At 33.5% G+C, this 27,977-nt stretch overlaps 5 protein-coding genes across 8 annotated transcripts in view; 3 read left to right on the forward strand and 2 right to left on the reverse strand.

Annotated features, from left to right (window-relative positions):
- LOC126772529 (HIG1 domain family member 2A, mitochondrial) overlaps nucleotides 1-1,163 on the forward strand; it is a 397,572-nt gene extending 396,409 nt beyond the window's left edge. For 2 of the 3 annotated variants that reach the window (XM_050492927.1, XM_050492928.1), the window contains exons 2-3: nucleotides 589-806; nucleotides 893-1,163. In XM_050492927.1, coding sequence (XP_050348884.1) covers nucleotides 677-806; nucleotides 893-1,059 — 297 coding nt within the window. In that variant the 5' untranslated portion in view covers nucleotides 589-676 and the 3' untranslated portion in view covers nucleotides 1,060-1,163. Of the gene's footprint in view, nucleotides 1-542; nucleotides 807-892 lie in introns of those variants that run through there. The other variant, XM_050492926.1, reaches the window with a different exon arrangement.
- Nucleotides 1,164-2,784: 1,621 nt separating this feature from the next.
- Nucleotides 2,785-5,231, forward strand: LOC126772505 (threonine aspartase 1). Its single transcript, XM_050492902.1, has 4 exons — nucleotides 2,785-2,959; nucleotides 3,027-3,155; nucleotides 3,226-4,040; nucleotides 4,916-5,231. Exons 1-4 carry the CDS (start codon nucleotides 2,932-2,934, stop codon nucleotides 5,057-5,059), a joined length of 1,116 nt encoding a protein of 371 aa, XP_050348859.1. The 5' UTR covers nucleotides 2,785-2,931; the 3' UTR covers nucleotides 5,060-5,231.
- A 235-nt stretch (nucleotides 5,232-5,466) lies between these two features.
- LOC126772469 (girdin) lies at nucleotides 5,467-14,451 on the reverse strand. The gene is made up of 7 exons (XM_050492844.1): nucleotides 14,239-14,451; nucleotides 12,879-13,295; nucleotides 11,777-12,060; nucleotides 10,622-10,792; nucleotides 10,018-10,234; nucleotides 7,322-9,929; nucleotides 5,467-7,197 (listed from the first exon to the last, which is right to left on the reverse strand). Exons 1-7 carry the CDS (start codon nucleotides 14,293-14,295, stop codon nucleotides 6,848-6,850), a joined length of 4,104 nt encoding a protein of 1,367 aa, XP_050348801.1. The 5' UTR covers nucleotides 14,296-14,451; the 3' UTR covers nucleotides 5,467-6,847.
- A 537-nt stretch (nucleotides 14,452-14,988) lies between these two features.
- Nucleotides 14,989-18,185, forward strand: LOC126772462 (coiled-coil domain-containing protein 149). Its single transcript, XM_050492836.1, has 7 exons — nucleotides 14,989-15,153; nucleotides 15,249-15,488; nucleotides 15,594-15,764; nucleotides 16,013-16,288; nucleotides 16,372-16,450; nucleotides 16,612-16,750; nucleotides 17,273-18,185. Exons 1-7 carry the CDS (start codon nucleotides 15,079-15,081, stop codon nucleotides 17,634-17,636), a joined length of 1,344 nt encoding a protein of 447 aa, XP_050348793.1. The 5' UTR covers nucleotides 14,989-15,078; the 3' UTR covers nucleotides 17,637-18,185.
- Nucleotides 18,186-18,862: 677 nt separating this feature from the next.
- Nucleotides 18,863-27,883, reverse strand: LOC126772461 (armadillo-like helical domain-containing protein 3). Of its 2 annotated transcripts, XM_050492834.1 has the most exons (14): nucleotides 27,757-27,883; nucleotides 27,369-27,653; nucleotides 26,725-26,885; nucleotides 26,484-26,651; nucleotides 25,844-25,955; nucleotides 25,554-25,718; nucleotides 25,156-25,297; nucleotides 24,874-24,953; nucleotides 23,281-23,413; nucleotides 22,722-22,806; nucleotides 21,385-21,617; nucleotides 21,083-21,209; nucleotides 20,828-20,982; nucleotides 18,863-19,892 (listed from the first exon to the last, which is right to left on the reverse strand). In XM_050492834.1, the coding sequence occupies exons 2-14, from the start codon at nucleotides 27,635-27,637 to the stop codon at nucleotides 19,680-19,682; spliced, it is 2,043 nt and encodes a 680-aa protein (XP_050348791.1). In that variant the 5' UTR covers nucleotides 27,638-27,653; nucleotides 27,757-27,883; the 3' UTR covers nucleotides 18,863-19,679. The 2 variants fall into 2 exon arrangements, with proteins under 2 accessions (XP_050348791.1, XP_050348790.1); XM_050492833.1 differs by having other exon boundaries at nucleotides 27,369-27,866.
- Between the last annotated feature and the right edge of the window lie 94 nt (nucleotides 27,884-27,977).

The following is a 27,977-nucleotide window of genomic DNA, read 5'->3' on the forward strand; positions in this document are numbered from 1 at the left end:
AAAATTCTGAAGGCAAGTTAAACAAATAAGTCCTACCTAACATCAGAGAGATTGAAAAAAATTAGATTTAGGTCAGCATATAATTAAAAAATCCAGAACGAATACAATACTTATGTTACCTTTCTATCTTCTTGACTTTCACGGATAATTGCTTGAACTTGTTCTGATTGAAATTGGTTTAAGGAGATCTTAATAACATAGAGCTTATATGGACAATGATATTACCTACATTTATAGAAACTTACAATCGATTAAGAAATAATAGAATTAAATACAAATAAATGGGCTATGCATACATAAATATTTCTGAAAAATATATTTATGAACTACATTACAATGTAATGAGATTGCATAACATTTATTTTAAAAACATTCAGTTTGATTTAGTTGTACGAATTTAGTTATGTTAAACTATTTCTATCGATAAACTATTAGATTGGCTAAATAGACTAGTCAGGACACTTGATGAAAAAAGATTTTTCGTTTAATTATCTATTTATGTTACCGGTCTTTTATAATTATAGACTTGCACATCTCTAGAAATCACATTTGTGTCATTCATTTGTCAAAATATTCAATTCAATCCAAAATCCATTATTTATTTTATTTATTGAAATCTATTCCTCGGAATAGATTTTTTTAAATTACCTGTAAACTTAAACTAACACTATTTATAATGGCAAATGACGAACCTTCAGATTTAGATTGGATCCAATTGCGCCGTGAAATGGGTCCTGCATATCAAGGTGAAACTACCGCAGAAAAATTCGCACGAAAATTTTATGAAAACCCATTTGTGCCTATAGGTATTGGATTTTTTTTGTATTACAATACGTTCTTCACTTTTTGTTCGTTTTTTGTAAAGTATCCAGTCAAATGATTTTACTTCTAGGATGCCTTGCAACGGCTGGAGCTCTATCATATGGTTTATGGTGTTTCCGAACTGGAAGAAGTCAATTATCACAGAAAATGATGCGGGTCAGAATTGTTGCACAAGGTTTGACAATAACAGCTTTAGTTGTTGGGGTTGTTATGACTGCAGGGAAAACTTTAAAATAATTAACCCTAACTAGGTTTAATAGTAATAAATTTAATAAAAAGAGTAAAGCTTATATTTTTTGTGCCCTAGAATTAGAGACTCAAATATATGTTAATGAAAAGTTTTTAATTGTTAAATTATTTAATGTAATATTATACAATTAAAATTGAAAAAAGTAATACATAAATATCTAAATAGGCTATTCTTTTATTTGAAATGTTACTTTCACTCAATATTAATAATTTAAATGTGGTTTGAATTATTTTATTTTACATAAGTCTACCCCAAACAAGAAAAATACAAATTTGTTACATTGCCAATGAGCCACCAACCTTGGGAACGAAGATGTTATGTCCCTTGTGCCTGTAATTACACTGGCTCACTCACCCTTCAAACTGGAACACAACAATACTAAGTACTGCTGTTTTAGTGTATGTCTGATGAGTGGTTGGTGCCTACCCAGACGAGCTTGCACAAAGCCTACCACCATGTGATCTCCAGTGTTATTGTTCTAGATATTCAAGTGGATAGCTTTATGTGCATGCATAAAGATATATAAGAGTTACTTCTAGTTTTTTTTTTGCTAGATTATTAACAAAATAATTTTATCCTCAGATTTTTTACTAATGTCCTATAAAATATTTTGTATAATTATTTATTTAATAAACATAGTATAATTTTTATTAATATATTCTATAAGTAAAACTAAAATAAAAACAAAATATGCATTACAAATTTATAGAAAAAACACACCATCTAAAAGATTGTTCTGTGGCATTGTAACCAAGATAGATGCTGGCACTATTGCCTCTCAACCGTTAGGCACTCGGCTTTTGGGCTCAATGAGCCCAATATTACTTGAAAATGTAAATGAACTGCTGAAATCGTTTTGGTAAAAATACAATGCAAATATTCTCTAAAAATAGTTATTCCGTGCTTAATAGGGTAAAAGCTAAATATTATTAATGAGGTGAGCCAGTGCAATTACAGGCACAAGGGACATAAAATCTTAGTTCCCAAGGTTGGTGGCGCATTGTCTATAAGCGATGGTTGACATTTCTTACAATGCCAATGTCTAAGGGCGTTTGGTGACCACTTACCATCAGGTGGCCCATATGCTCGTCCACCTTACTATTCTATAAAAAAAAAAAAAATTAAGCTCGAAATTAACGATATCACACAAAGTGTGAAAACTTACATAGTCTTAATAATTCGCGGCGATCTTAATAATAAAACATTGTTTCATTTTTAGCTTAATGCTGTACATGCCAAATAAATAATCAACTTGACATGTTTCAATTACCGAGCTTAATTCGAGCCTTCGATCGATAATCGATTTATTTAAAGCCATTATTTATTTTTATTTATTAGCTTCATAGCAAAATACATTTAGGATAGTTTAATTTATACTTTCTTGATATTTAAGTGAATGTCGAAATATTTAGAGTCCTATTGTGTATATCATATCTATATCTATCTATTTATAAACTATTTATGGTTAATGTATTAAGTAATACCGTTATTATAAAGTATGTAAGAACTCATAAATAAGATATGTATATAAGATTAGGCAGTTTACAAAAGTTAACTTTTAAGCGAGTCGAAATAATGTAACTGACATTCTTGTGCAAAGTAAAAAACTAATTGGGCCGGGTAAGGTAAGGTCCCCTTATAGGTAAACACTTATTTTGCGTGACACTGACAACCGACAAATGGGAATTGACATTAGAAATTACAAATTAAAACATACAGATTACAGAATTTATTTAAAAGAGAAAAGTAGGATAAGTTAAAAGTAGTAAGTATTTAATTTCTATGAAACATGTTAAAGGGAGATTTTGTTTTAATAGCCTTATAATTCAAGAAAACTCTGATGATATCATATCGTGACAATGAACGGATTTATCGCCGTTCACTGTGGTAAGTTAAAAAATAATATTTACGGAATTTTAAGTATGAAATTTTTTTTAAACACTATATATATCAGGAGCTGGCTACCACAGTGATACTTTAAAAAAAGAGTACCAAAGAACCTGCTACACTGCATGTCGAAAAGCTGCTGAAGCACTCGTACAAGGTGGAAATGCTGTGGATGCTGTAGAAAAGGCTATTATTGGTTTGTAAATAAATTAATTTAAATAGCTACATTATAATTACTGTTGCATTATCTTTTCATTATATTTCAGAATTAGAGAATAGTCCATTAACAAATGCTGGGTATGGATCAAATCTAAGTTGGGATGGATTAGTTGAGTGTGATGCTTCAATCATGAATGGGCAAACATTACACTTTGGTGCATGTGGTGCAGTATCCAATGTGTGGAACCCCATCACATTAGCTAAACAGCTTTGTATTAAACAGTGTGAGAGTTTATCATTAGGCCGTGTACCACCTTGTATCCTTACTGGGCAAGGAGCTAAGACTTGGGCTGAAAGAATGGGCTTGCAAATAGTTGAAGAAAACAAGATGATATCGAGTCGTGCTTTCCGTAATTATAAGCATTGTAAACGAAAATTAAAAAGGTATTCTGTTCAAAATGATTTGAAATTTAGTCCATTGGATACAGTAGGAGCTATATGTGTTGACGCCAATGGAGTTGTGGCATCTGGAGCAAGTTCAGGTGGAGTTTCACTTAAACATGAAGGAAGAGTGGGACAAGCTGCATCTTTTGGAAGCGGTGTATGGGCTGCAATGAGTAGAGACGGATTGACACCTTCCATCGCAGCTTGTACTTCAGGTTGCGGAGAACATTTAATAAGAACTCAGCTGGCTAAGAACTCAGCAGAAAGTTTGTTAGAATCATCTCCTGTAATAGGTCTTGACAAATGTTTAAAAGAAAAATTTTTGGAGTCACCTTTCTTATGGGATATACCAGAAAGGCTTGGTGGCACTTTGGCACTCACTTTTAACCCTCAAGTTGGTGAAGGAGAATTACTTTGGGGTCATACAACAAAAACAATGTTTGTTGGATATATGTCAACGGAAACAGCTAAACCAAAGGTACATTTTTAATATTATAATAATTTGAATGTGTTTAAATTATTTGTTTCTCAACCACCCACAAAAACAATGGATTTGATTTTTATTTTGAATAAATAAAAAGTATATTTTATAAGATGTCTAGAAACATATGCTGGTAAAAGTATACTGGTAATTTTGAGGCTGTGTACTGATAGTATTAAATATGACTTACCCTAATTACTTAATTGGGCAATTAAGTAAGTAGTCGACAAGGTTTTTTTATTTTTATTACCTAAATCTTTTTATGAATGATCAAATTTAATTTAAAAAGGTCTAATAAGACAAACTTAAACTACAAAAATTAAGTTTTTTTTAAAATGTTTATATGGATTTTATAGAATAGGAAGGCGGACGAGCATATGGGCCACCTGATGGTAAGTGGTCACCAACGCTCTTAGACATTAGCATTGTAAGAAATGTCAACCATCGCTTACATATCCAATGCGCCACCAACCTTGGGAACTAAGATTTTATGTCCCTTGTGCCTGTAATTACACTGGCTCACTCACCCTTCAAACCGGAACACAACAATATCAAGTATTGCTGTTTTGCGGTAGAATATCTGATGAGTGGGTGGTACCTACCCAGACGAGCTTGCACAAAGCCCTACCACCAGTGATAATCATATTATTATTATACAACGGACCAGTTGGCGTGGTTGGTAGATACTTGCCTTTCACGTCGAAGGTTGTGGGTTAAATTCCCACCCAGGATAGACATTGGCATTCATCATTGGGATTGGCACTGGGACATTTCCCAGGATATTATATTATTATATAATAACCTTAACTAGATATCTAATATAAAAGTAATCTCATATAATATTTTTTTTAAACCAATTAATATAATTTTAGTGTGTCATTTCCTACTTACCACCAAAAGTTGAGTCTGGGCGCAAGGCAGTTGTATCTGGAGTACCATTCAAAGTTAATATACAACCTGTTCCAGTATTGCAATGGGAGATTAAGACTGAACCACACCTCAATGGATCTCTTTGACATTCAATTATATTTATTGCAACTATAGCTTTTAACCATACATGTACAAATAAATGCTTTTTAAATATGATAATATACATTGTACTAGTAAATTTATAGTAAATTAAAATGTTGAAATTTTGTAGCCATTAAATTGAACCTAAAACTTATCATAATATAATTTTTACAATTGCATCAGTTAAATACAATATTTTTTGTTGAACAGTTTTATATTAATACATATTTTTTTTGGATTGTACCTATTATATTTTTTTTGTATACCGGGCACTCGCCTCACCAGTAAGTATGTTACTGGAGAGGCGAGTGCCCGGTATAACGTAATGTCTGATGACTTTGAGCCGAGACGAATGTAAAAAAAACACTAAAAGAACTAGTAATAGGTATTTGACAAAATAAAAATTCATAAGAAATATTTCGATGTTTTATTAGAAAGAAGTGTGCTAAGATACGTAATTCGGTGAGAGTCGATTATTAAGTACATGACTATATAATACAAATTGATTTAAAACTTCATTTAATTATATAAATGTATAGCAAGATTTGCTAAGTATAAGTAAAGCGGAGCACCATATGGTAGTACCAATACTAATCTTGAAAATGAAGGCGCTATCTAATGTAAAACATTTAAAAACAGAGTATTGTGATGTTGTCCATTGTTTTATATAATGTAAATCATCGTTCAATTTAATTAAGATCTAGAAAAATACATGAAAATAACGGAATATTTAACTAATATTACTGTTATCAGTCTATGAATATAATGCTTAATCTCTTTAGAAAAATAAACGTACTATAATGACACACAACACAAACACAGACTTATATAATCAGATGGATTTTAAAAATATCCAAAAAAAAATTGTCAGTTGTAAAAATTAAATTGATTGTCTAATCTGTATTTGATTTTTAACTTAGTAACACTATATGTACTCATTTAAAACGATTATAATATTTTGTACTAAAATATGATTATAGGCCTATATCATTCATGTTTTATTGTTAACAGTCAATGCTGATACTAATATAATTAATATATTTCGTGATAAAAGTTCCTACTGCAAGTGTGCAGAATAAATGCATTATTACTTTCTTACAATATATCATAATATTATGTAAGTAAATTAAAAACATTGAATTTCATTAGAAACAGCATAATTATAATGAATACATATACTTTTAGGTACACTGGGACAGATATTTATTGTCTTTTATTATTAAATAAAATAGCATAGAAATTAAACCTTAACTTAATTAATGTGTGCATATTAGACATATTAAAAAAAATGTCACCTGAATAAATCACAAATTATGCTTAGATTAATAAATCTGTAGAAATAACTAAAATGAGTAATAAGTTTAAATATATGGAAGAGGCTGCATTTAATTACTACTAATTCACAGACCACTGGCAAGGTAATCTTCAATATCATATCAAGTCACACAGACTGCATATAAAGTCACATTATCCATATTTACTATATTTTACGTATTCGTATAACGATTAAAGATAAAGGTTAGCCTCAAACATATTTCTTCGCAATAAACATATGGTACAAATTGTAAAATATAAAAAAATAACTACCATAAAATTATAGATCGTTGAATTGTATAAAATAAATGCCGAATTAATACTGTTTTTTTCTTTACAATCATTAAGATACATTTTAAATGTAGTAAGGCCAATTTTTTGCATACCATCACAATATTTTCACACTGAAGGCCACCATCAGTCTATCCAATCCATTACATAACCAAATTATTTTGTCTTTTACGGTGTATAGTAAAACATTACACACATCCATACTCGTACCAAATGGCAGTTTCCTTTGAGTTATCAGTTTTCTCGTTACGACTGACCGTACGTTTGTCGTTTCGCGAATCTTCTCTATCCGGTGTATTCTCGTCCACGGAGCGCGGTTGCTCGGTCACGGGTCTGTGCTCCATCGACCTGTCACTGTTACTCTGACACGCCCCGTCGCCGATAACGGTTGAAATTCTATTGTAAACCAAGTAAGTTGGATTTTCTTTAACAGGTGTACTCTGTGGCTTACTGTTTATGTTTACGTCCTGGTTGTCGTCAGCTAAATATACGGTTCGGCGTGTTCCAGCTGTACCGAATACAGGTGAAGGAGTCGACGCTAAAATAAAAAATAAATTAATATTACATTTTTAAAAGCAATAACATTTATTATCAAAAATCAATTGAAATTGCAATGAAATATTGACTTACTAAATTATATTTTATCTTATGTTTAAAATTACCTGCTGGCAAGCTCGATTCACCCTCTACGCCTTGATAACTGTTTCGATGCGAGGGTGGAACGGTTTTATGCGGTCGCCTTCTGAGCGATGCTCGAATCAAAGCATCGTCCCCACCGCCACTATGGATTGAAGCTGCAGATAATCTTCGAACGAAATTACTCTCACCAGCCATTCTCATCGGGTCAAGACTGTGAATCGAACCTGACATTTCCATATTATCAGACTTCTTTAGCAAACTATCGTCGAAACGTCTAAAGCTTGAGTCTGAGCTGTGTCTAGGTGATTCGACGCTTGGATTAGAAGATCCTTGATCTTGGTCAGAAATTTTTGATAATTTCTCCAAATCTTGACTACCTGGATCTGATTCGCCAGATTCTGATCCTGCTAATGTCAACTGTGATTTGGAACGATTCGCATCTTCTATCCTTTTATTGCTTCGAGAAGGTACTTTGTTGATTAAATCCGTTCCAGCCTTTCGTACTCTTTTTACAAATGACGCACCAAACCCTCGTCGTTTTGTCGTGCAATTGTCAAGTTTTTTATAATGTTCCATGATTTTCTCTTCCAATTTTTCCTTTTGTCGGCATAAAGCGTTTACCCTGTCAGCGAACATCTTTTCCTCCTCGTGATAATGTTGTTTATCTTTAAGGGAATGTGCTAATAATTCATGATATTGCGTGAGAAGTTGGGACACGTGATCCATTAACGATCTTCTATCGGCATCTAAGCTCTTGTTCATCTGAATTAACATTTCGCAATGTTGATTTGTTTTACTGATTTCTAGCTCCATACTAGTAATAACTTCCGATTTTGTGTTGATTTCACCAGATATTTCTGTGTTTCTTAATTTTAATTGTGCCACTTCACTTCTAATGTTTCTGTACTCTTCTTGCATATTTCTATACTCATTCTTTAACCTATCACTGGCAGTAAATAGATTTCTGAAATCCTCTTTTAGCTTAGAATGTTCGGCCCTTAGATTTGTTAGATTTCGAGATTCTATTTTCAAGTTCTCTCGTTCCAATTCTAGGTCTGTTATCTTTTTTTCACAGTTGGTTAACTTTTCTTTCAATTCTCTGTTTTCGATTTTCAAATCTCGAATGACAGCCTTCACGGGCTCCTTCTCGCTGAGCAGAGTTTCATATTCCGTGTTTAATTGTTCATGCAGAGTCTGCAAAGCTACTTGATCGCGCAGTAGGTTGTCTTGTTTATCTTTCAAAACCTCAAGTTGTTTAATTATTTCCTCTTTTTCTGCAGCCAGTTGACTGTTGGCAAGTTGTAATGTCATTTGTTGCGAAATAAGAGAACCATTCTGAGAATTAAGCGTGGCTACGTTTACTTGTAGCTTAGCATTCTCTGCTTGACAATTTTCTAAAGAAACTTGTAACGTCGCTAAATCGGCTGTTAATTGTTCAATTTGAGGGTTAACGACGTTTTCATCATCGTCAGTTTTTCCCTTATTGTTGCAGTTACATGGAACTAAGTTAAAGAAGTTCGCCTTTGCGGTAATATCTGATATCAACGCTTCATGATCAACGTTAGTTATAATTTTTTCTAACAATTCTTCAATGCTCACATCCTTTGATATCAATTCCGATGTATTTATTCCCAATTTATCCATACAATTTCTCAATTTATCAAAATTAACTTTTTCCATTATTAAATCCTTTTGGAGGGTTTGTATAGTTTCCGTGTCGACTTTCTTATTTGACTTTAGCTCTTGCGTCTTTTGCTCCAAGTCTTGGAGCCTGCTCGTTAGCGACTGATTAATATCTATCTGTCTAATTAATCTTTCGATTTCTTTGTTTTTAAGTTCTATTTCAGTGCCTATAGTATCTAATGTCACGTCTTTTTCTTCTACCGCTTCTTTTAACTTAGTAACTTCTCTTTGTAAGTTGTGAGTTTCTTTTTCACTGTACGTTAGTTTCGTTTTAAGCTCTTCCGTTTGTATAATGAAACGTGTTACTTTCTCGGCTTCAGGTTTCACTATGTTCAACTCTTTTGTTCTCGAATCTAGAGTCTTCTCGAGGTCGTCTGCTCGTCTTTGTATCGAATCGCACAACATTTGTATCCTCTGTTTGTCTTTAGTCAAAGACTCTAAATGTCTTTCGAAATCTTGTAACTTATTTTTTTCCGAATCCCTGTCAATCGATTGCCTATCTATGAAAGTTTTTTGATTATCCAACGAGTCTTGTAGCTTTCTATTTTCTTCTAATGCATTTTTGAATACCTCTTCTAATTCAGAATTCTGTAGCTTGAGCCTGTTACAGTTTTCTTGTAACTGTTCACATTTAAGTGTTAATCGTTTCTTTTCCTTTTCTAACTCTAATACTTTATCGCTACTTTCTAATAACGATTGTTCTCGAAGACTGTCAATTGTCGAGAGAAGTCTCTTATTTTCTAATTCGAGTTTTAAGGCTCTCGCTTGCGCATTACTGGTCAGTTGCTCAGACAAACTATTTTCGCCTGATTCCAGAGTATTTTCACATTCATTATCTGTATCTAAGTTGCTGTTGTTGCTTTCACTCAAAACAGACCTCGTTATGTATTGCAAATGATTATTTTCCTCAATTAGTTCTTGAATTTTTTGTTGATCCGCATCTCTTTCCTTAAAATGAGAAAAAAAGCATTAATATAATATCAGTTATACAGTTTTATTACGATAATAATATATAAGCTGTAAGTATATAACTTACCAGTGCTATATCATTCGCCTCTCTTTTTAACTTAATCATGGCTGCTTCTAGAGACAGACATTGCTCTGCCCTTTTTCTGGCCCTTTGTAACTGTTCTTCCAACGCATCCCTTGTTTCCATTAAAGCTTTATTGTCCTCCCTTAATTCTGTGACTCTTGTCTTATAATATTCAGCATCAGATAAACGATCGCGATATCGTTGTATCTCCTGTTCCAACCTTAAATAATATACGACAACTGTTTTATAGTAGATAAAAAAGTATATAAAGGCCACCACATCTCAATATTGTTGTAGTAATGTAAACTTTGTGGTAGAGTTTTGTGCTAGCTCGTCTTTGTGGCTACCATTCTGTCATCATAAATTCAACCACTAAACTTGTACTTAGTAAAGTTCTGTTCCGGTTTGAAAGGTGAGGGAGCCAGTGTAACTACAAGCACAAGAGGTATAACGTCTTCATTCCCAAGGTTGGTGGCACCTTGGTGATGTAAGGAATGGTTAATATTTCATACGCCAGTGTCTATGGGCGGTGGTGATCACTTAACATCAGATGGCCCATTTGTCCGTCCGCCTATCGAAAACATAAAAAAAAAATACAATCAAGTACCTATCACATCTCTCTGCCTTCTCCCTCAAGGCGTCAACTTCGTCTCGGTATCCCGCCGCCTTCCTCGCTTCATTAAACCACTCTTGACTGTCCGCACGTAACTTCGCCAGAGTCAGCTTAGTGTGTTCCAATTCCTCGCGACACTCCGACAATTGTTCGGATTTTTCCTCACTGAAATTATTTGAAAATCATGTCATATTTGTGATATATATATATATATATATATATAAAATAATATTTATACTATCTACACATAAAAAAGTAGTAACATTGTATGTCTGTATATTGAATGAATTTATTAAAAAAATGAATTGTAGGCGATAAAAATAGAGTAACAGAAGAATTTATTTTTGTCTCTATGTACGTTTACACACTAACCTCCGAAATTTAGGCTTTGTTTCTTTGAAATCGAATGACAGTGCAAATAGTTATCGTCATTTAAAAAATAATTTTAAATCGTCTTCTACAATAAAACAGTAAAAACCGTGAGTACATTGAATAAATTTATCAAAAACGAGCGCGGGCGATAAAAAAAACAGTAAACGAAAATGCATTAATATATCGTCATAAAACCGATTGTTATGCGGATAAAGACGCGGGCCCCGGCTAGTATATATATATAAAATATCTATACTAAGCTAGAGAGTTTGTTGGCTTGTACGAGTCTCAGGATCAACCAGTTCGATTTAAAAGTCTTCTCAAGTTCGATATATACAAAATTGTATATTCGTTTTATTTATTTATTTTTATAATATGTATAAGCAATTCCCGAGTCAGAACAAATTATAAGAAATCACTAACATTCCTATTTACCCCTCCAATTAAGCGTAAAGCATGTGTTAGCAGTGGGGACGATAACAGCCTAAGGGTTTAGGATCGAACCTGCGACTTTATGTGAATTTATGTTATTTGTGTTTATTTTTTAAATATACAAATATATTTTTAATATTTTTTAAGTGTGGGTTAATTATGAAATTCTTTTCCTTCTTCATTTTTTCTAATGACTGAAATGTATGTATCGAATAAACTTATCTTCCTTACTATATGACATTCCTCACACACGGGGCGATGTGACATCGTTTTAATGCGGAATGAACATCACAGGGCAGATAGTACTAGTACTCATGCAGTCTTACAGTTTAAAAAATTACTTACAGCTCCTGTCTCTGTTTCCGTAACCTTGCTTTCCAATCTGCTAGTTCAACGGCAAGATGTTGAGTTTCTCCGTTATTCTGATTGACATTTTGGGTGGATCGACTTTTTCCGTTCTTATTATCGTTTTCATTTTCGCATAAACCTTCATTCAGGACGAGTGAAGCCCAGTTTTGTAAATAGTGGTCTCGCTCCTTTGCCAGTCTTCTCATGTGATTGAACATTGTCGGTGATTGGAAAAGGTCTATTGCGTCTGGTGTCAATACCACTGTTTGCATATCTGTCACCTGATACACAAAAACTCATAAACAATACATTAGGAATGAAATCAATATTATAAGTGCTATTATTTTAATAGATAACAAAACAATAATATTTGTATAACTGTATCTTATATTTGTGCTCGTTAAAATTTAATAAAAATGTATTTATTTAAGGTATTTCATAGTATATATGTCTGTTTGTCTTAAGTCTGGGTGTAATTATCTATATAAGTATGTATTTACAAAAAAAAGTGGTATATGTAGTATATCAGTTGTCTGGTTTCCATAGCACAAGCTCTGTACAAGCTTAATTTGGGATCAGATGGCCGTGTGTGAAAAATGTCCCAGGATATTATATTATTATACATTAATAATTCTTGGGTAGAACAGGAATTCAATATAAAATTTTTGACAACTACAGTTTAGTATTATTGTATCTCTATTTAAATGGTTTGAATTAATTTCCGTTTGATTTGTAACCTCTATGCTATGATGCTGTCAAATAGGCAAGTCAAGGTTCCTCCATATTTGTCAAACATTTGGTTAAGCATGTCCCTTTGCATAAAATCAACCATTAATTACTTTAGAATATTACATGTAGAAATATATTTTTAATTATTATATTAGTGTAATAATGTTTTTTCTACAAAGTTTGTGATATTTCTGGATAATTTCTGATAGATACGCTTGATTCGCTACCATGGGGGTATTATTGGAAATGATAATACCCCTATTACTTTGTACTTACATGTACGGAAAACAAAAAACTTAAATTTGAATGATAAGATGAGGTTAACAGAAGGCTTTTTATAATATTTAATAAGACTATATAATATAGATACCTGTTTTATACATTCCACAATGTTGTGCTGCAAGTCTACATCTAATTCTTTAATTCTTGTGATGAAAATTTCTTTATTTGGACACTGGACTGCTGCACCAAGTAGCAACAAAGACAACAGTTTCATATTCTCCAGACCTTCCCTGGTTTCTGGTGCTTTACCTAAACATATGCATTCTGGCACAACTAACAATGTCATTCCTAGTTCTTCATCGAACAAAGCCTTTACATTTTTAACTATTGCATCAAAATTTTTTACTCTCCCTAAAATAAGTGCCTGGTCTTCAAGTCCTGTTAGCTTTGTTATGTGAAATGAAGGTTCTGGGTCAATCTGGAGGTAGATATGGTGTAGGATATCTCCATTGAAGAGAGAGGAGTATTCCTTGATACTGGCAGGTTCTGGCAGGCATGATTTTAGCTGAAAAAAAATATAATTAATAAATCTAAGCTTGAACTTAACTACATTTAAATTTGAAAACCAAAGCTGCGCTCTCTTTTAAGAACTAAGAAAAATGAGTAAGGCTTAATCCAAGTATATAATATATTGTTTCTTTTAATATGACTTCAGACATATTTTTAGTACAATTCTAATTATTATGATATATGGTATTTTAGTAATTTCTAATAAAAAAAACTATACCATACATAAAATTCAATTAATTACAGACTTAATAAAATAATAGAATATAGACTGTATATTGGTTTAAAATATTAGGAATGCATTTATATAGCTACTTATAATATATGCATTATATGTCTCAAACTTGTTTTTTTTAAATATATGCAAAATCTCTCTTATTTTAAATAATAAATATATTTGTAGATAATATATACAATGTGAAAGTTGTATAATTTGCACAACAATGTTAGTCTATAAAAACAATAGATCAGCAAGTTAATAATTAATTTTATGTATGGGAAGATGATGGGAAAAGAGGTCAGAAGCAGCCATTGTGTACAATAATTTTTCCTGTAAAGTACTTTCTGCTAGTAGTAACACATCTTTGTAACTCAAAAATATTTTTCTAATATTAGCAGATTTTATTGTAAAAAATAAAAATTAATATGGGTATCAATAATAGTAATAGTGTTAATCAATATAGTAAATATTTGCATGTTAAACTAATTAGGATTTATTAATTTTGTTTTTTTGCAATATTTATAGATAGTATCCGTCGCTTAAAATAAATATACTAATCAACCATTATTAAATTAATAATATTGTCTTTATATTAGAAATAAAATATCAAATAAACTTAAGAGCTTTTTTATACATATTAGAAAAATAAAATGAAACACGAGCGAAATTATATCACGCTTCATTTTATTAGTACTAAAGGCACGGATGGTTGATCACTCACCCACGAAACAAGTGGTCCGCTTAAGAAGTCCTCGATCTCAGAAGCAGATGCGGCCATTCTCGCCAAGCGTTAGGATGAACCAAAACTAACTCTTTGATAACGTCTACATAACATGGCATCGAAAAAACAATCGAAATTAACACGAGTTCCAAACCTATTAAACATCGGCAACAAAATACAAAGACTCCTGGTAATATGTGCAAACACCGTAACACGATTTGACAATTTGACAAAATATTGACAAACAGTTGACAATTGACATCAACTTTTTTTCATTTATTTTAAGCTTAGGCTCAACTCGCCAATCCATCAGATTTCTACTTTCTAATATAGGCTATAGTCATTCAAGGCAAGTAAAAAAAAATGCATTTTGGTCAAAATTAAAAACAAGAAGAGTTAACTTTAGCGTTATAATTCATCTTTCTATATTCTTTAACTACTATTAGTATTTAATTTACATTTTCTTAAATATATTATAATTCCTGTAGATGTTTGGTTAATCAAAATGTTTGTATGACTTAATCCAACTTATTTTTTTATCCACTTTTCATGAAAATTAGTTTAAAAGCATTGAACAAATGCATCATTAACTTCGAAAATGACAGCCGAAGCTTAACTTACTGTCAAGTTTATTAACTTTATTGTATATTGTCAGTTATCTATGTTTAATGTCTTTATGATGTCTATTTGTATTGATTAACAATTTTAAATCTAGCATTGAGTTATTATAATTTTTATTTCATTTAACATATTAAGAGTATTAAGATAAAACATAATTTTGTTAAAATTGAACACAACATAGATCAAAACATAAATAAAAAAAAATATTATTAATTTATAATGTCTAGTAAAATTTTCGCTAAAGTAAATAAAGTTCAGTTTCAAGATCAACAGTTAGACGACTATGTTCTCGAGGTAAGATAAATTAAGAGAAGTAAATTGTAAATCTATGAGGTAATCATTACCATTATAATTTTTAGAATATAATAAAAACTATATTGTACTTTCAGAATTCTGTTATCAAAAGTAAACTTCAAAGTAAAATTGATGCCCTCTCTATTATGACCAAAGAATTGGATAAATGTAGTATGGAAAGGGATAGATATAAATTGCTAGTTGAACAATTGAAGTGCAAGAAAAGTGTTCAAGAAAATTCAAACGGTCACGACAGATTTGCACCAACTAATACAATAAGTGGCAGTGAAATTTTGGCAAAAACAAAAGAGCAGAACAACATGCTTAAGCTCGAGGTGCTGTATATAATAATATGAGCAGATATTGAAGTGGCTGAAGGGCCTTGGAAATGCTCTGTTGTTACTAAAATTTTCATTCATTGAAGTAATGTTTTCTTACAGGTTGAAACACTGCAAAGCAAATTAGAAGAGGCCAATGGTGATATATTGGCATTAAGGAAACAAATGCAAAAGGGACGAAGTTTTGATGAGCAAAATGAATATAAGGCCTTTTCCACGTCTAAAACGGATTATGAACAATTGGTCCAAGAATTGGAAAAAATTAAAAAGAAGGTTTGTTTGAAATATTTTTTTTTATCTAAATTAAATTATAATTTTGAAACTTATGTAAAACTAAGAACTAACTTTATTTTAGATTTTACCATTAGTAAGGTGAAAAAAATTAAGTTTAGTACTATAATTTGGAAGTTAATTTATTTAATACTTCCATACACAAGGAAAATTTGACCATCACTGAAAAGTATATATTTTTTAATTAATATTAATACTAATTAAAGTTCTGATAAATATTATTTATGCAGTATCAGCAAATACAACTTGATTATAGAGCTACGTTAGATGAGAAAGAGGAGCTTGTATCAGATCGTGATTACTACAAGAATAAGGTTCAACGTTTGAATCAGCAAATAAGCTACATTTTATCTAATAGAGTAAAGATGCAAACAGACGAACAGGACAGTCCTAAACAAATTGTTGATATTGATGCATTGATAACTGAAAATAAATATTTACATGAAAGAATAACGCAGTTGCAGGTCGAAAAAGAAATTGTCAAAAGAACATTAACTAAGTACAAGGTAAATTATAAATGGAAAACCTAAATATCTTTACAATTACGTAGAGTAAATAAATACATATAGTTAATTATTCTTATTTACAGTTTCTGCTTGACAATAGGAGTAAAAACGAACCGTTTAATATTAAAAAGGGATTTGCAGATGTAATAACCCAAAAGCAAGGTACATGGAGCTTATTATATATGAATAATGTATAAAAACACATTTATATATATAAGAACCAACGAGTTCTACCTATAATCCTATGCACATATGCTATATAAATACAAAAATAAAAATTGCACGATAATAACAAGATTTCTTATAAAAACATTTTATTTCAGTGCGAGAACTTTTGGATATAAACTCGAAGACAGGTTTAAAACGAACCTCGGCTGCAGAGCTCAAGTCCTTGTGTTTGGGACTATTTGAAGCTTTAAATGACAAATCGATTGCCCTCCAACATCAAAGGAAAACTAATCAGTATGATTTTCATTTTTATAAATATTTAATTTGTTTTTGTTTTGAGGGTTTGTCACTTAGATTTGGCACACATTTGATGAAATTTAGGATAAAGCAATTTTCGTTGCGAATTAGTTAGCAAGCTAACATAAAATTAAAATACAAAGTAAATAGACTGGTCCTGGCAAACATTAAACTGGCCAGAACTTTTGGGTGCACGAATTTTGTATTGCTTTGAGATCTACTGAACTTAACAGTGTTAATAAATAAATTAACTTAATAAGTTAGGGTTGATTAGTAATGTCTAAGTAATGTAAGTTTCCCCTAAGAGAACACTACAGTGGGGTTCGCTTAACAAAAACACAATCATACCCTTGTCGCAAGTACTTGTGTATTGTGAACTAATTATAAGTTATTTATATATATCTACTATATTATATTTTACAATTTTAAAAAGTTATATATTTGTTTAAGTTTTATATACATTTTTGTTTAATATTTTTAAATCATCTATTTGATGTCAATTTATATTTTTTTTTATAGAATATTAGCCAACAGGATAACAGACTTGGAGAAAACTTTAGAGAATTGGTGTAATGGCCAAAAGTGTGTACCAATTTTCCCATCTCAAATGTTAATGGAAGAGTTTTTTAATGATTCGGGATCAGTAAAATCCGATGAATCCAAAGATAAATCCGAAAAGGAAATATATGAAAATAATTATATTAACAAGATCAAATATACAGATAGTGACGATGAGTTAAACAAAAGCAAAGAAGATTTATCTAGATCGAATTATGAAAACGGGAGTGGAGATCACAGAAGTTTATCTTCAAAAATAGTTCTGCCCCAAGAATTAGAAGATTTAGTTAAGGAAGCCCTCGCAGCAATGAAATCCGTACAGTGATCTTTTAAAAATATGTTGGCATTTTTCTGATTTACGAGGTATTTTAATGATAAACAATTTGTTGGACTACTATATCATGAAGAAAATATAACATATATCAAAATTAAATATACTAACTGTAGAAATGGTATTCATGTTTCAAATTTAATATTGTTACAAATAAAAAAATGATGTCCGACAACATGGATATCTAATCGTTTTGTAGGTTCAAATCCAAGAAAGCACTGCTGTGGAATAAGCTACAATCCTTCTAAACTGAAGAGTAGGCTATCCCAGTTAGTCATTTACTGGCTGTCACTTATACTTAAGATAATAAGGTTATTAAAAACCTAGGTAAAAGTTCACAATTTGAAAATTTTTTAGTCATTTTTATTATATGTTTGAATAGTTATTAAATATTTAATAGGTACTGCACTTATCACCAAAGAATTATTATCAAATGAAAACTATTCTAGTCTACGTCTTTATAAAATATATCATATATTTATAAAATCAATTACATAAATTTATGAATAATATATATAATTATTATACATATGATATACATAATATATATATCAGAAATGCATTTATAAAATCACTGACATTCCAGAATAAAATGCTTATATACATTCAGTCTTTTATTTAATGTAAAAATATAATATTTGTTACATGATAAATTATTAGAAGCATAACAATATCAAAATATATTAGGTACTTGATGTATTAAATGGTTTCATATATAATAATGCAATAATTTGGTTCATTACATCATTGGATTAAATAAATATAAAAGTTTTTTATAACTAAAAAACTTATCTTAATTATATGGTATGTTTATTGCACCGAATCATAAATGGTGCTTGGTTATAGGATTTATAACAATGTTGCATAATCTCGTATATTATGATGAGTGATACAACTTCGCACTTATATACATATAAATTCTATTAAATGTAACATTGGTAGAGCGTGATTTTTGTCACTATTTACTAATTATTTAGGTACTTAAACATTTTTTTACGAATATGTATTTTGTTAAGACCCTGACAACAGCCAAATAAGATTTAACTAACTTAACTTAAAATCATTTTTAGCTTATTATATTCAATCAGTACCTGTCAATTGTCATATGTGACGTAAATAATATTTCTTAATCGTTTCAAAAATACTGTTGTGTTTGAAACAAGACAAAAAAAATCTTGATTGAAAAATAAATAAAACTAACCTCTTTAAAATACTTATAAAAAAATTGTTGTTTCAACAACACAATGTTGTTATCAACGTAAAGTAGTCATATTAATAACACAACGTATGTTAAAAACATATTTTTTATCTTCGATTACTTTACTTATTTTTAACAAATTAATTGTTTTTGACTTGGAGCTTATCTTTCAAACCTATAGAGTTTGACAATGTCCGCAAAGATACGCTGCTATGTGGACGAATGTTACTTCGATCTGTAAAGTTCTCTAAATACAGTTTGTAAAAATGGACAACAAAGAAAAAAAAATTAAAATGTCGTTGATATGAAATAAAATAATTAATTAATTAGTTAATATTGGATAAAATAAAAGTGGACGTGACTAAAATATCGAAATGTCGAAGGCCATAAGGTGTTGCCGGCGTCTTAACGGGTCACGTTATCTTTAAGATGAATATTCTTTAAATGCACTACAATGATGGATGAGGGTCTCGAAAGTTCTATGAGAAATATTCATGATTTAAAGGAGTCACCTGAAAAAAGGATTATCGAATGTTTCTTTTAATCTATCTCAAAGTCCGATGTTTACTCGTATTAGATACATATGTACAACATCAAATAAACAAATGTATGAACGTCGTCTGTCAATGGAGGTCGTCAGGCTAGTATAGTATACGACGAATGCGAGGGGAGTGGTAATTCGTCCACGGGATGACGTCACAATACTCGTGGCGCGGTTCGGTCAATGTCAAAGTATCGGCAGCGGCGGCGCCGAGCGGGCGGCGCTAGGCCAGCGCGGTGTAGTGGTGCAGCAGCGCGGCGGAGTGCAGGCGCAGCGCGGCGGCGCCGAGCGGGCGGCGCTAGGCCAGCGCGGTGTAGTGGTGCAGCAGCGCGGCGGAGTGCAGGCGCAGCGCGGCGGCGTCGCTGCGGCGGCGCGCGGCGGCGCCGGCGGCGCGCGCGAGGCGCAGCAGCAGCGCCCGGTGCGCGCGCTCGCTGTAGCGCTCGTAGCCCTCCAGCCCCTCCTGCAGCTTCAGGATCAGGCTGTCGTAGTTCTTGCGGACCACCTCGAGGATCTGATCCGTTTTAAATTGTTTTTTTATGACTCGGCATGAGAGAATCTGAATGTTATTTTACCAATTTCACTGCCGTGCACCCGATTCCGAGTCGAATCGTATTCTGTCCGTACGCAGACGACTCGGTCCCGGGTCGTAACTATATATCGCTTCGATCCCTATCGCTTCGAGCTACAAGCTAATAGAATTGTTAAAGTAATTCTTTTTTTTATCGTTAATCTATATCGTTCGCAAAACTGAATAAGTAACTACATAAGGCGGAACATACGTGAACACGAATTATATGATGATAAAATGATAAATACTATTAAACATCGACTATTGTATCGACAATCGATATATTTGACACATAACCTTATTTTGTCATTCGACTTTATAGCTTCAATAATTTCTTGTAAAAATAATAATATATATATCCAGTAGAAGAACGTGGCAGTCTAGTCAGTTTTACAAATAATGTCAAAATAAATATAGAAGCGTTACACTTGCCTATTGATTGTCATAAATCTACCACCGGTTCGGAAATAAACACCTCAGGCCTGAGAAGAACCGGCGAATACATATTTTTTTAATTTCAAATAACCTGGAGTCGATTGTTTCATTCCCAAGGTGTGCAATCATATAAGAAATCATTGGTTGTGTAATATCAACAACACACAAGCGTTCCTTAACGATTCTTTTAAATTTTACAATTGAATATCTTTGAACCTTTTCTGGGATCCCGTCGTCGTCGTATACATTGTCCCATAAAAAAGTTACTAACCCCGTGTAATCTGGTAACAATGGCTGTAAGTTTATACTCGTTCCTGGTGTTAACAGTATGTACGTCAAAATTTGAATCAATTTTGTTATGTTTTTGCGTGTATGTACGCATTATCAAATATATATTGAGAAGCGACAGAATAAAAAACGAAGTCGACCGGTGGGGCCGCTACCTGGTCCTCAGTGGGCGTGGAGAGGCTCTGCGAGGCGAGCCAGGCCTCGATCTTGGGCGAGAAGTGCTGGATGATGGCGCGCACGTTGACGAGGCAGTTAGCCAGGCGCAGCGCCTCCGCCTTGTACTCGCCCGCCGCCGTGGAGTAGCGCAGCGCTGCAACGGACGAGGTCACTGCGGACTCACTGCAGACTCACTACGGCCTCACTGCGACCTCACTACGCGCCCGCTGGCGAGGCCGGAGCGACGTACGTACCCATGTAGAACAAGTTGTCGAACACTTGGTGCATCCGAATCAGTTCGTAGTACAGCTGGTCGTACGACGCCGGCGTCGGCAGGAACGTATCGCCGAACGTGATGAACAGGTTAAATATGTTGACCACCTGAAAGGAAATGGAGTGCGAGTCGGTGTCGAATTTGTTTATTCGATGCCTACAGTTCGCGGGAGGTGACGGCATAGGAATTGGTTTGAATTTTATATGACTGTTCGATTTGCCCTTAGATTGTCTTCCTTCACAACGGACGGGACATCGGCGCTATACAGTTCAGGCTCGGTACCTGCTGCGCCATGATGAACACGTTGTGGCGGCGCAGCAGCGTGCTCTCGTGCGTGACGAGGAACTTGAGCAGCGCGATGAGCGCGGCCCACAGGGGGCGCCAGTCGCGCGCGAGCCGCACCCGGCAGCGCTTCTGGTAGCTCAGCAGCCGCAGCAGCACGCCCACGCACAGCTCGTACAGCCCGCCCGGGAACTTCTTCAGCAGGTGGCACATCATGAACTCCACCAGCAGCTCTGCATCGAGACCGTGAGGGGTGAGAATATTCAGTACGTCCCTGTGCCCCTCACTCGCTCGTTGTACCGGAATCTTTACCGTTTGTCGGTGGAATATCTGATAACTCTGTCAGTAGTATACGGTATGCAGTAGGGACCCACTCAGACAGACTTGCACTATCGATAAGTTCTCCCACATTGTTCATAAATAAAACAGAGTCAGGCATCCAAGGGAGAAAAGGGATTAAACGATCACAATGGTTATACATTGCAGAGGCTTCGATCGAGTTGAAATTGAACGAGTGAAGTTGCCCAACAAAGACTAGAGCATAAACATTGGAAATCATTAGAGGGATCTAGAAGTTTTTTTGTTCTCTAAAATTGGTTTTTGTTTTTCTTTTTATTCTCAATTTTTTTTCTCTAAATTAATATGTAAGTTTATATAAATATTCAATCGTAAATTTAATAATAATTTCAAAATAATTTTAATGATGTTAATGTATTTGTATTTTTATGGATTTGTAATTTTTAAACTAAAAACTTTATTCAATGACTGTGTATTATGTGATGCTTTTACGAATGATGTGATAAACTATAATTAATAGAACATTTGTCAAAAAACCTTTTAAACCTCTAATTAAGTGCCTATCTAATATATCTACTTGTGGTTGTCCAAAATAAAAAAAAATAAGTTAGCAAAGGATTTTTATCAGAAGAAACCTAGTAACTAGACTGTAAACGTAAATGCACTGGAGTATTTTTACACCTGGCACAGGCGCTTGATTCTGTCGCCACTTTATTCGAAAAAAATCAAGCCATAAGAATATTGTCGTAAGCTATTTAAAATAAAAGTCGGTGATACTATAGCTGATTCACACAATTTGATACTTTCTTATGGTGTCCCCTAACGTAGTATTCTTGGGCCAAGCCGGTTGCTTGTATATGTCGATGAGCTATGCAACCTCGTATAACAATGCTATTATAGTATCATTTGTAGATAATACAGCTTTTAAATATGAAAATTGCTGGTAACTCGAAGTCCATCCACACACACATTAACATAAAAAGACATATGACAAATATTTGTGTTTAGTACTTAGGATATATTATATAAATGTTCCTTACCGATGAGAGTCGAAGCCAGCGGTTGTGATGGAGGTTCTTCGGGAACAATTTTCCTATGACGCATTGGTAGCCTGTACAGCTGGACCTGATAACAAAACCTAATTAATCATAAACGACGAGCCGATTGGCGTGGTTGGTAGATTCTTGCCTTTCACGCCGAAGGTTGTGGGATCGATTCCCACCCATGACAGGCATTTGTGTGAATGAAAATGTCTGTTTATCCTGAGTCTGGGTGTAATTATCTATACACGTATGTATTTGCAGGGGAAGGGTATGGTATATGTAGTATATCAGTTGTCTGGTTTCCATAGTACAAGCTCTGCTTAGTTTGGGATGGCCGTGATCAGATGGCCGTGTGTGAAATGTCCCGGGATATTATTATTATAATAAACGTTACCTAATATAAATACTGCAGTTAGTGTTAAAAAAATTATAAAACAATTATAAACATTCCCCGCTCTAGAAAGTGCTTCTCACATTCCAATGTTTCCATTTCGATCGTTTAGTCCATATAGAAATAAACTAAAACAAAAATTCGTCATTAAATAATATAATTTACCTTAAATGTAAGATTTTGATCATGCATTATGGAATTCGCGAACTGTTCCTCAACAATACAAGTGAGCGTGATGAAACACAGACTGCACTTATTAATGCTGGCCTCTGTTCGCGTGTCAGCCATCACTATGGAACTAAAAAAACAAAATTACACATAATATTACTGGTGGTAGAGCTTTGTGCAAGCTCGTCTGGGTCGGTACCACCCACTCATCAGATATGTACCGCAAAACAGCAGTACTTGGTATTGTTGTGTTTCGGTTTGAAGGATGAGTCAATCAATCAACAGCCTTTCGTAATCCACTGCTGGACATAGGCCTCTCCCAAGGTGCGCCAAAGCTCCCGAAACTCCGCCTTCCGCATCCAGTCGGTCCCCACCACCTTCTTAAGGTCGGTCCACCTGGCTGGAGGGCGCCCTACGCTGCGCTTGCCGATTCGCGGTCTCCACTCTAGGACTCGTCTGCTCCAACGGCCATCGGTCCTACGACATACGTGACCAGCCCACTGCCACTTCAGCCTGCTAATTTTGCAAGCTATGTCGGTGACTCCGGTTCTTTTCCGGATAATCTCATTTCTGATCTTATCCTTCAAAGATACTCCGAGCATAGCTCGCTCCATAGCACGCTGAGCGACTTTGAATTTGTGGACTAGTCCCGCAGTTAGTGTTCACGTTTCGGTACCGTATGTCATGGCAGGTAAGAAGCATTGGTTGAAGACTTTCGTCTTCAAACATTGCGGTATAGACGACTTGACGAAGATTGCCAAATGCTGCCCATCCCAAGTGAATTCTTCGATCGGCTTCCTTCTCGAAGTTGTTCCTATCGACTTGTATAACCTGTCCTAGGTAGGTATATTCCCTAACAACCTCGAGAGGTTTCCCCTCGACGTATATCGGTCCCGGCACGACATGCCTATTGAACATGACCTTGGTCTTGTCCAAGTTCATACCGAGACCGACACGCCGGGAAGACTCGCTTAGGCTACGCAGCATTTCGGTAAGTTGAATTGATTTTGAAGTTCCATTTGGAACTTTTCGGAGCCTTGATCAAGCAGCTTGGAGCATGGTAGGTCGGAGAGTAGACCTCATCATTCTCGATATTTCGGCTTTGAAGTCGATATTTAGAGTGCCTCGAACCAAGCGGTGATCACTTCCGGTATTAAACCTGTTGATCACTGAGACATCTCTAAATATGTGCCTTTTATTCGAAATGATAGTCTATCTCGTTCCTTGTATTATCAATTGTGATAAATTATTCATTCCTTAGTCCTTACTTAGCCGAGATGGCTTAGTGGTTAGAACGCGTGAATCTTAACCAATGATCGTGGGTTCAACCCGGGCCAGCAGCACTGAATTTTCATGTGCTTAATTTGTGTTTATAATTCATCTCGTGCTTGATGGTGATGGAAAACATCGCGAGGAAACCTGCATGTGTCTCATTTCATTGAAATTATGCCACATGTGTATTCTACCAATCGCATTGGAGCGGCGTGGGGGAATAAGCTCCAAACCTTCTCCTCAAAAGGGAGAGGAGTCCTTAGCCCAGCAGTGGGACATTAACAGGATGTTACTGTAGTTTAATACATACGTACATACCAGTATTGAAAGAATGTGACTAATAAGTTTGTCGGCTGATCATTATCAAGCGCTTGAATCTGTGCCAAGTTCGGTGGGCTCTGAAATTAAAAATACTAAGGTTAGCAGACGTGAATGTAACCTTATACCGATTTCTAACCGTAAAGCACTACTAGCTTTGAATAAGCACACAAGTTCTTAATTTGTGTTCATTTTATATGAAAATCTGCCACTACAATCACTGTTCTTATACCTGTTTAATTTTTTTGATGAAATATAATTATCACAGGTTATTTCTTGTACCTGGTGCGGGGGGAGCGTGTGCGGCGGGGAGGGGGGCGCCGACGACGCCGCGGCGGACGACGAGTGCGCCAGCGTCGTCATGAAGTTGCGGTTCAGGTGAGACGCCTCGTACAGCGCCAGCAGCATGCCCTCCTCACCACCACTGTTCACACAAATGCATAGTTAGGGGTTATTACCACGAGTTATTTATTGTGTTAAACAAAATATATTATTATAATATTCATTAAAGTACCGAGAAGAAGACTTTTTTGTATAGCAATGAAATGAACTAAATTTAGTCATAAGCAGAAATACACTTAATATATAAACAAAAGGGACCTCTCTTTTCACTAAAACATTTACTTAATCAGTAAATAAAAACATTTAGTTTTTACATATTATTATTTGTTTTAACGTACCTATTTCTTTGTCCTCTAATGACTGGCTGTGTTTCATCGCTCGTGAGAAATATTCCTCCTACCATACTCGTGAGGGATGATAACCACCCACCACCACTCGCCTGCATTCCTCCGAATGTTGACATAACAAAATCATTTAATGCCGCTCTAATTACTTGACCATATCTGAAAATATATATATATTTGTGAATTCAAAATTAAATATATTAAAAGAATTTCAATGGTTTAAAACAATATATAGTTAATTTTATAGATACACTATGTTTTGAAATATAAGGATTATTCCTTACCCATTCAGGGCTAATTCATCATCAAGTATCGATAGTTTCACAACGTAGGGATTAGCAGATTCTTGCTTTTTATAGTTAACTAGAAACATCAGGAGCAGCACAACATCATATCCTACAACATATAAGGAAAGGTCCATATTAGAATTGATTATATTAGATTCGAGTCAATTAGAGGACAAGCAGGAAACTCACCTCATGGAAAGTGACTACCGCCACCCATGGAGATCAATATTCTAATAATATTAATATTTCCTATCCTTAACTTATTTTATATTCTTAGGTTTTGAATAATAAAGAGATCATAAAGAATAATAAAACATTTATGTTCAACTTTATAGCTTTATAAACAGCCACTAGACAAACAAAAATAAAATTATGACAATGTGGGATGGTGACAAGAATGCTAGCAGCAGTTCTACATTGGAAACCAAGTCGAACGATTCTGACAATCAGAATTAAACCTATTGTTATTGTTTTGTTCTCTCGACTATACTGATCAATCTCCATCCTACATGACATTAGCAAAATAATTTATGCTTTACAGGTACAACTAACATCAATTAAACTAAGAATTGCATTGTTATCGTTTTGAGTTTGAGTTTTTATATTCAGGCACACATTTTTATATCACAATACACACCATGTTGCTGTCTTTCAGCTGCTGTACACAGTAACTGTATCAAAGGTTCAAACAACGAATGAAGCATCAAATATTCCACCAGAGGGTTGTCATCAATGTTGTCTATTCCAGTTGCAATTATTAATAGTAACTTCAGAACCATTGATTTCAAGCTATCTGGCACATCCCCTGTTAATTATAACCAGATAATTAAATTATATGTTTATAAATAAAAATATTTACATTTTTAAAAATGAAATACCTGACAACACTGTACTGCAGTGCTCTAATAGTTTCTGCATTTTAGCATTTGCATTATCTGTTCCTAATAAAATAGTCTTGATGTTGAAAGTAGCGTCTTGCCCTGCTCTTTGATACATGGTAGTCAAAATTGCACTGAATGTCTGCAGTGCATACACTAACCTGCAAAGTAATAACACTCATATATTTTATTTTATTTTATTTATTTTAAGGACCACTAGTAGCTACTACATGTTTTAATGACAAATGTAAAACAATTTAGTGAAAATAGCTAACATGTGAAGCTTTTTAAAGTAGCCACAACAATTACAATATTTGTTTTAAAAATACATTAACACATAATTATAGCAACATGAGTAGAAAGATTAAAAAAAAAAAAAAAGTCCAAATTGGTACAAATTAAAGATCATAAAAAAATAAACATGCACTTAATAAAATTAAAATTAATAACACAAATAGTTTGAAATTGATATAGGTACAAATTAAAATTAAATAATTCATTAAATTCATGCAAAGTTTACGTTACAAAAAAAATTACTAAAAATATACTAATTAATACAAAATAAAATTAAGATAACATTATTAATATAAGCACTGTGTCAATATATAATTTATAAATAATATAGTTTTACTATTTTAGACAACCTTATATGATGTTCTTGTCCCAACATTTCTATGCATTGTAGAACCAATAAATTGATATTGTCTTTCAAATTGGTTAGTTGTTCTACAGACAGCTTGTGTATTTCAGCCTCTAGCTGGGGAATTTTGGGTTTCAACAAAAAAAACTCATCCCAAAACGTTGGATTATCACTTGTTAAGTCTTCGCCTCTAAAGAACGATTCATATATCTGCACCACTTTTTCTTTTAAATGTCTTTTAGAACCAGAGCCACTTCTCTTTCGTGTAGCCATAGCTCTTTGTATTCAACTAAAACAATATGTTTATTTATAGATTATTAGAATATTGTATTTTCTGACAAGAAAATACTTTCTTCTTTTCTTTAATTAGATAATTGCATATAAAAAATTACATTTAAACAAAGAGGCAAATTTAATTTTAAAAACTCAATTAACACTATTTATGGTATTTTTATTTAATAAATAAAATTGACACTTTAAAACTTTTGTAGGTGTTCAGCTGTACAACTGAAAGTGTACTGTGAACTGTGTAAATGTCATTTAAACGTCAGTATCAGTAATCAGTTTAATGTCACCAAAACTTGATTTTTTATGATATTTTTAAGTTTATATT

This window comes from Nymphalis io, chromosome 12 (genome assembly GCF_905147045.1).
Source record: "Nymphalis io chromosome 12, ilAglIoxx1.1, whole genome shotgun sequence".
NCBI classification, from domain to species: Eukaryota; Metazoa; Arthropoda; class Insecta; order Lepidoptera; family Nymphalidae; genus Nymphalis; species Nymphalis io.

Excerpts from the sequence above, each read along its gene's own strand:
- LOC126772505 (XM_050492902.1), top strand. The coding sequence starts at position 2,932 with ATGAACGGATTTATCGCCGTTCACTGTG. Across the intron at positions 2,960-3,026 it reads ATTTATCGCCGTTCACTGTG|GAGCTGGCTACCACAGTGAT; the intron begins GTAAGTTAAAAA and ends TATATATATCAG. Across the intron at positions 3,156-3,225 it reads TGTAGAAAAGGCTATTATTG|AATTAGAGAATAGTCCATTA; the intron begins GTTTGTAAATAA and ends ATTATATTTCAG.
- LOC126772469 (XM_050492844.1), bottom strand. The coding sequence starts at position 14,295 with ATGGCCGCATCTGCTTCTGAGATCGAGGACTTCTTAAGCGGACCACTT. Across the intron at positions 13,296-14,238 it reads GCGGACCACTTGTTTCGTGG|CTAAAATCATGCCTGCCAGA; the intron begins GTGAGTGATCAA and ends ATTTTTTTTCAG. Across the intron at positions 12,061-12,878 it reads TTGTGGAATGTATAAAACAG|GTGACAGATATGCAAACAGT; the intron begins GTATCTATATTA and ends TTTGTGTATCAG.
- LOC126772462 (XM_050492836.1), top strand. The coding sequence starts at position 15,079 with ATGTCTAGTAAAATTTTCGCTAAAGTAAATAAAGTTCAGTTTCAAGAT. Across the intron at positions 15,154-15,248 it reads TAGACGACTATGTTCTCGAG|AATTCTGTTATCAAAAGTAA; the intron begins GTAAGATAAATT and ends TTGTACTTTCAG. Across the intron at positions 15,489-15,593 it reads ACAACATGCTTAAGCTCGAG|GTTGAAACACTGCAAAGCAA; the intron begins GTGCTGTATATA and ends GTTTTCTTACAG.
- LOC126772461 (XM_050492834.1), bottom strand. The coding sequence starts at position 27,637 with ATGGCTACACGAAAGAGAAGTGGCTCTGGTTCTAAAAGACATTTAAAA. Across the intron at positions 21,618-22,721 it reads GCTGGCTTCGACTCTCATCG|AGCTGCTGGTGGAGTTCATG; the intron begins GTAAGGAACATT and ends GTCTCGATGCAG. Across the intron at positions 21,210-21,384 it reads TGTTCATCATGGCGCAGCAG|GTGGTCAACATATTTAACCT; the intron begins GTACCGAGCCTG and ends ATTTCCTTTCAG.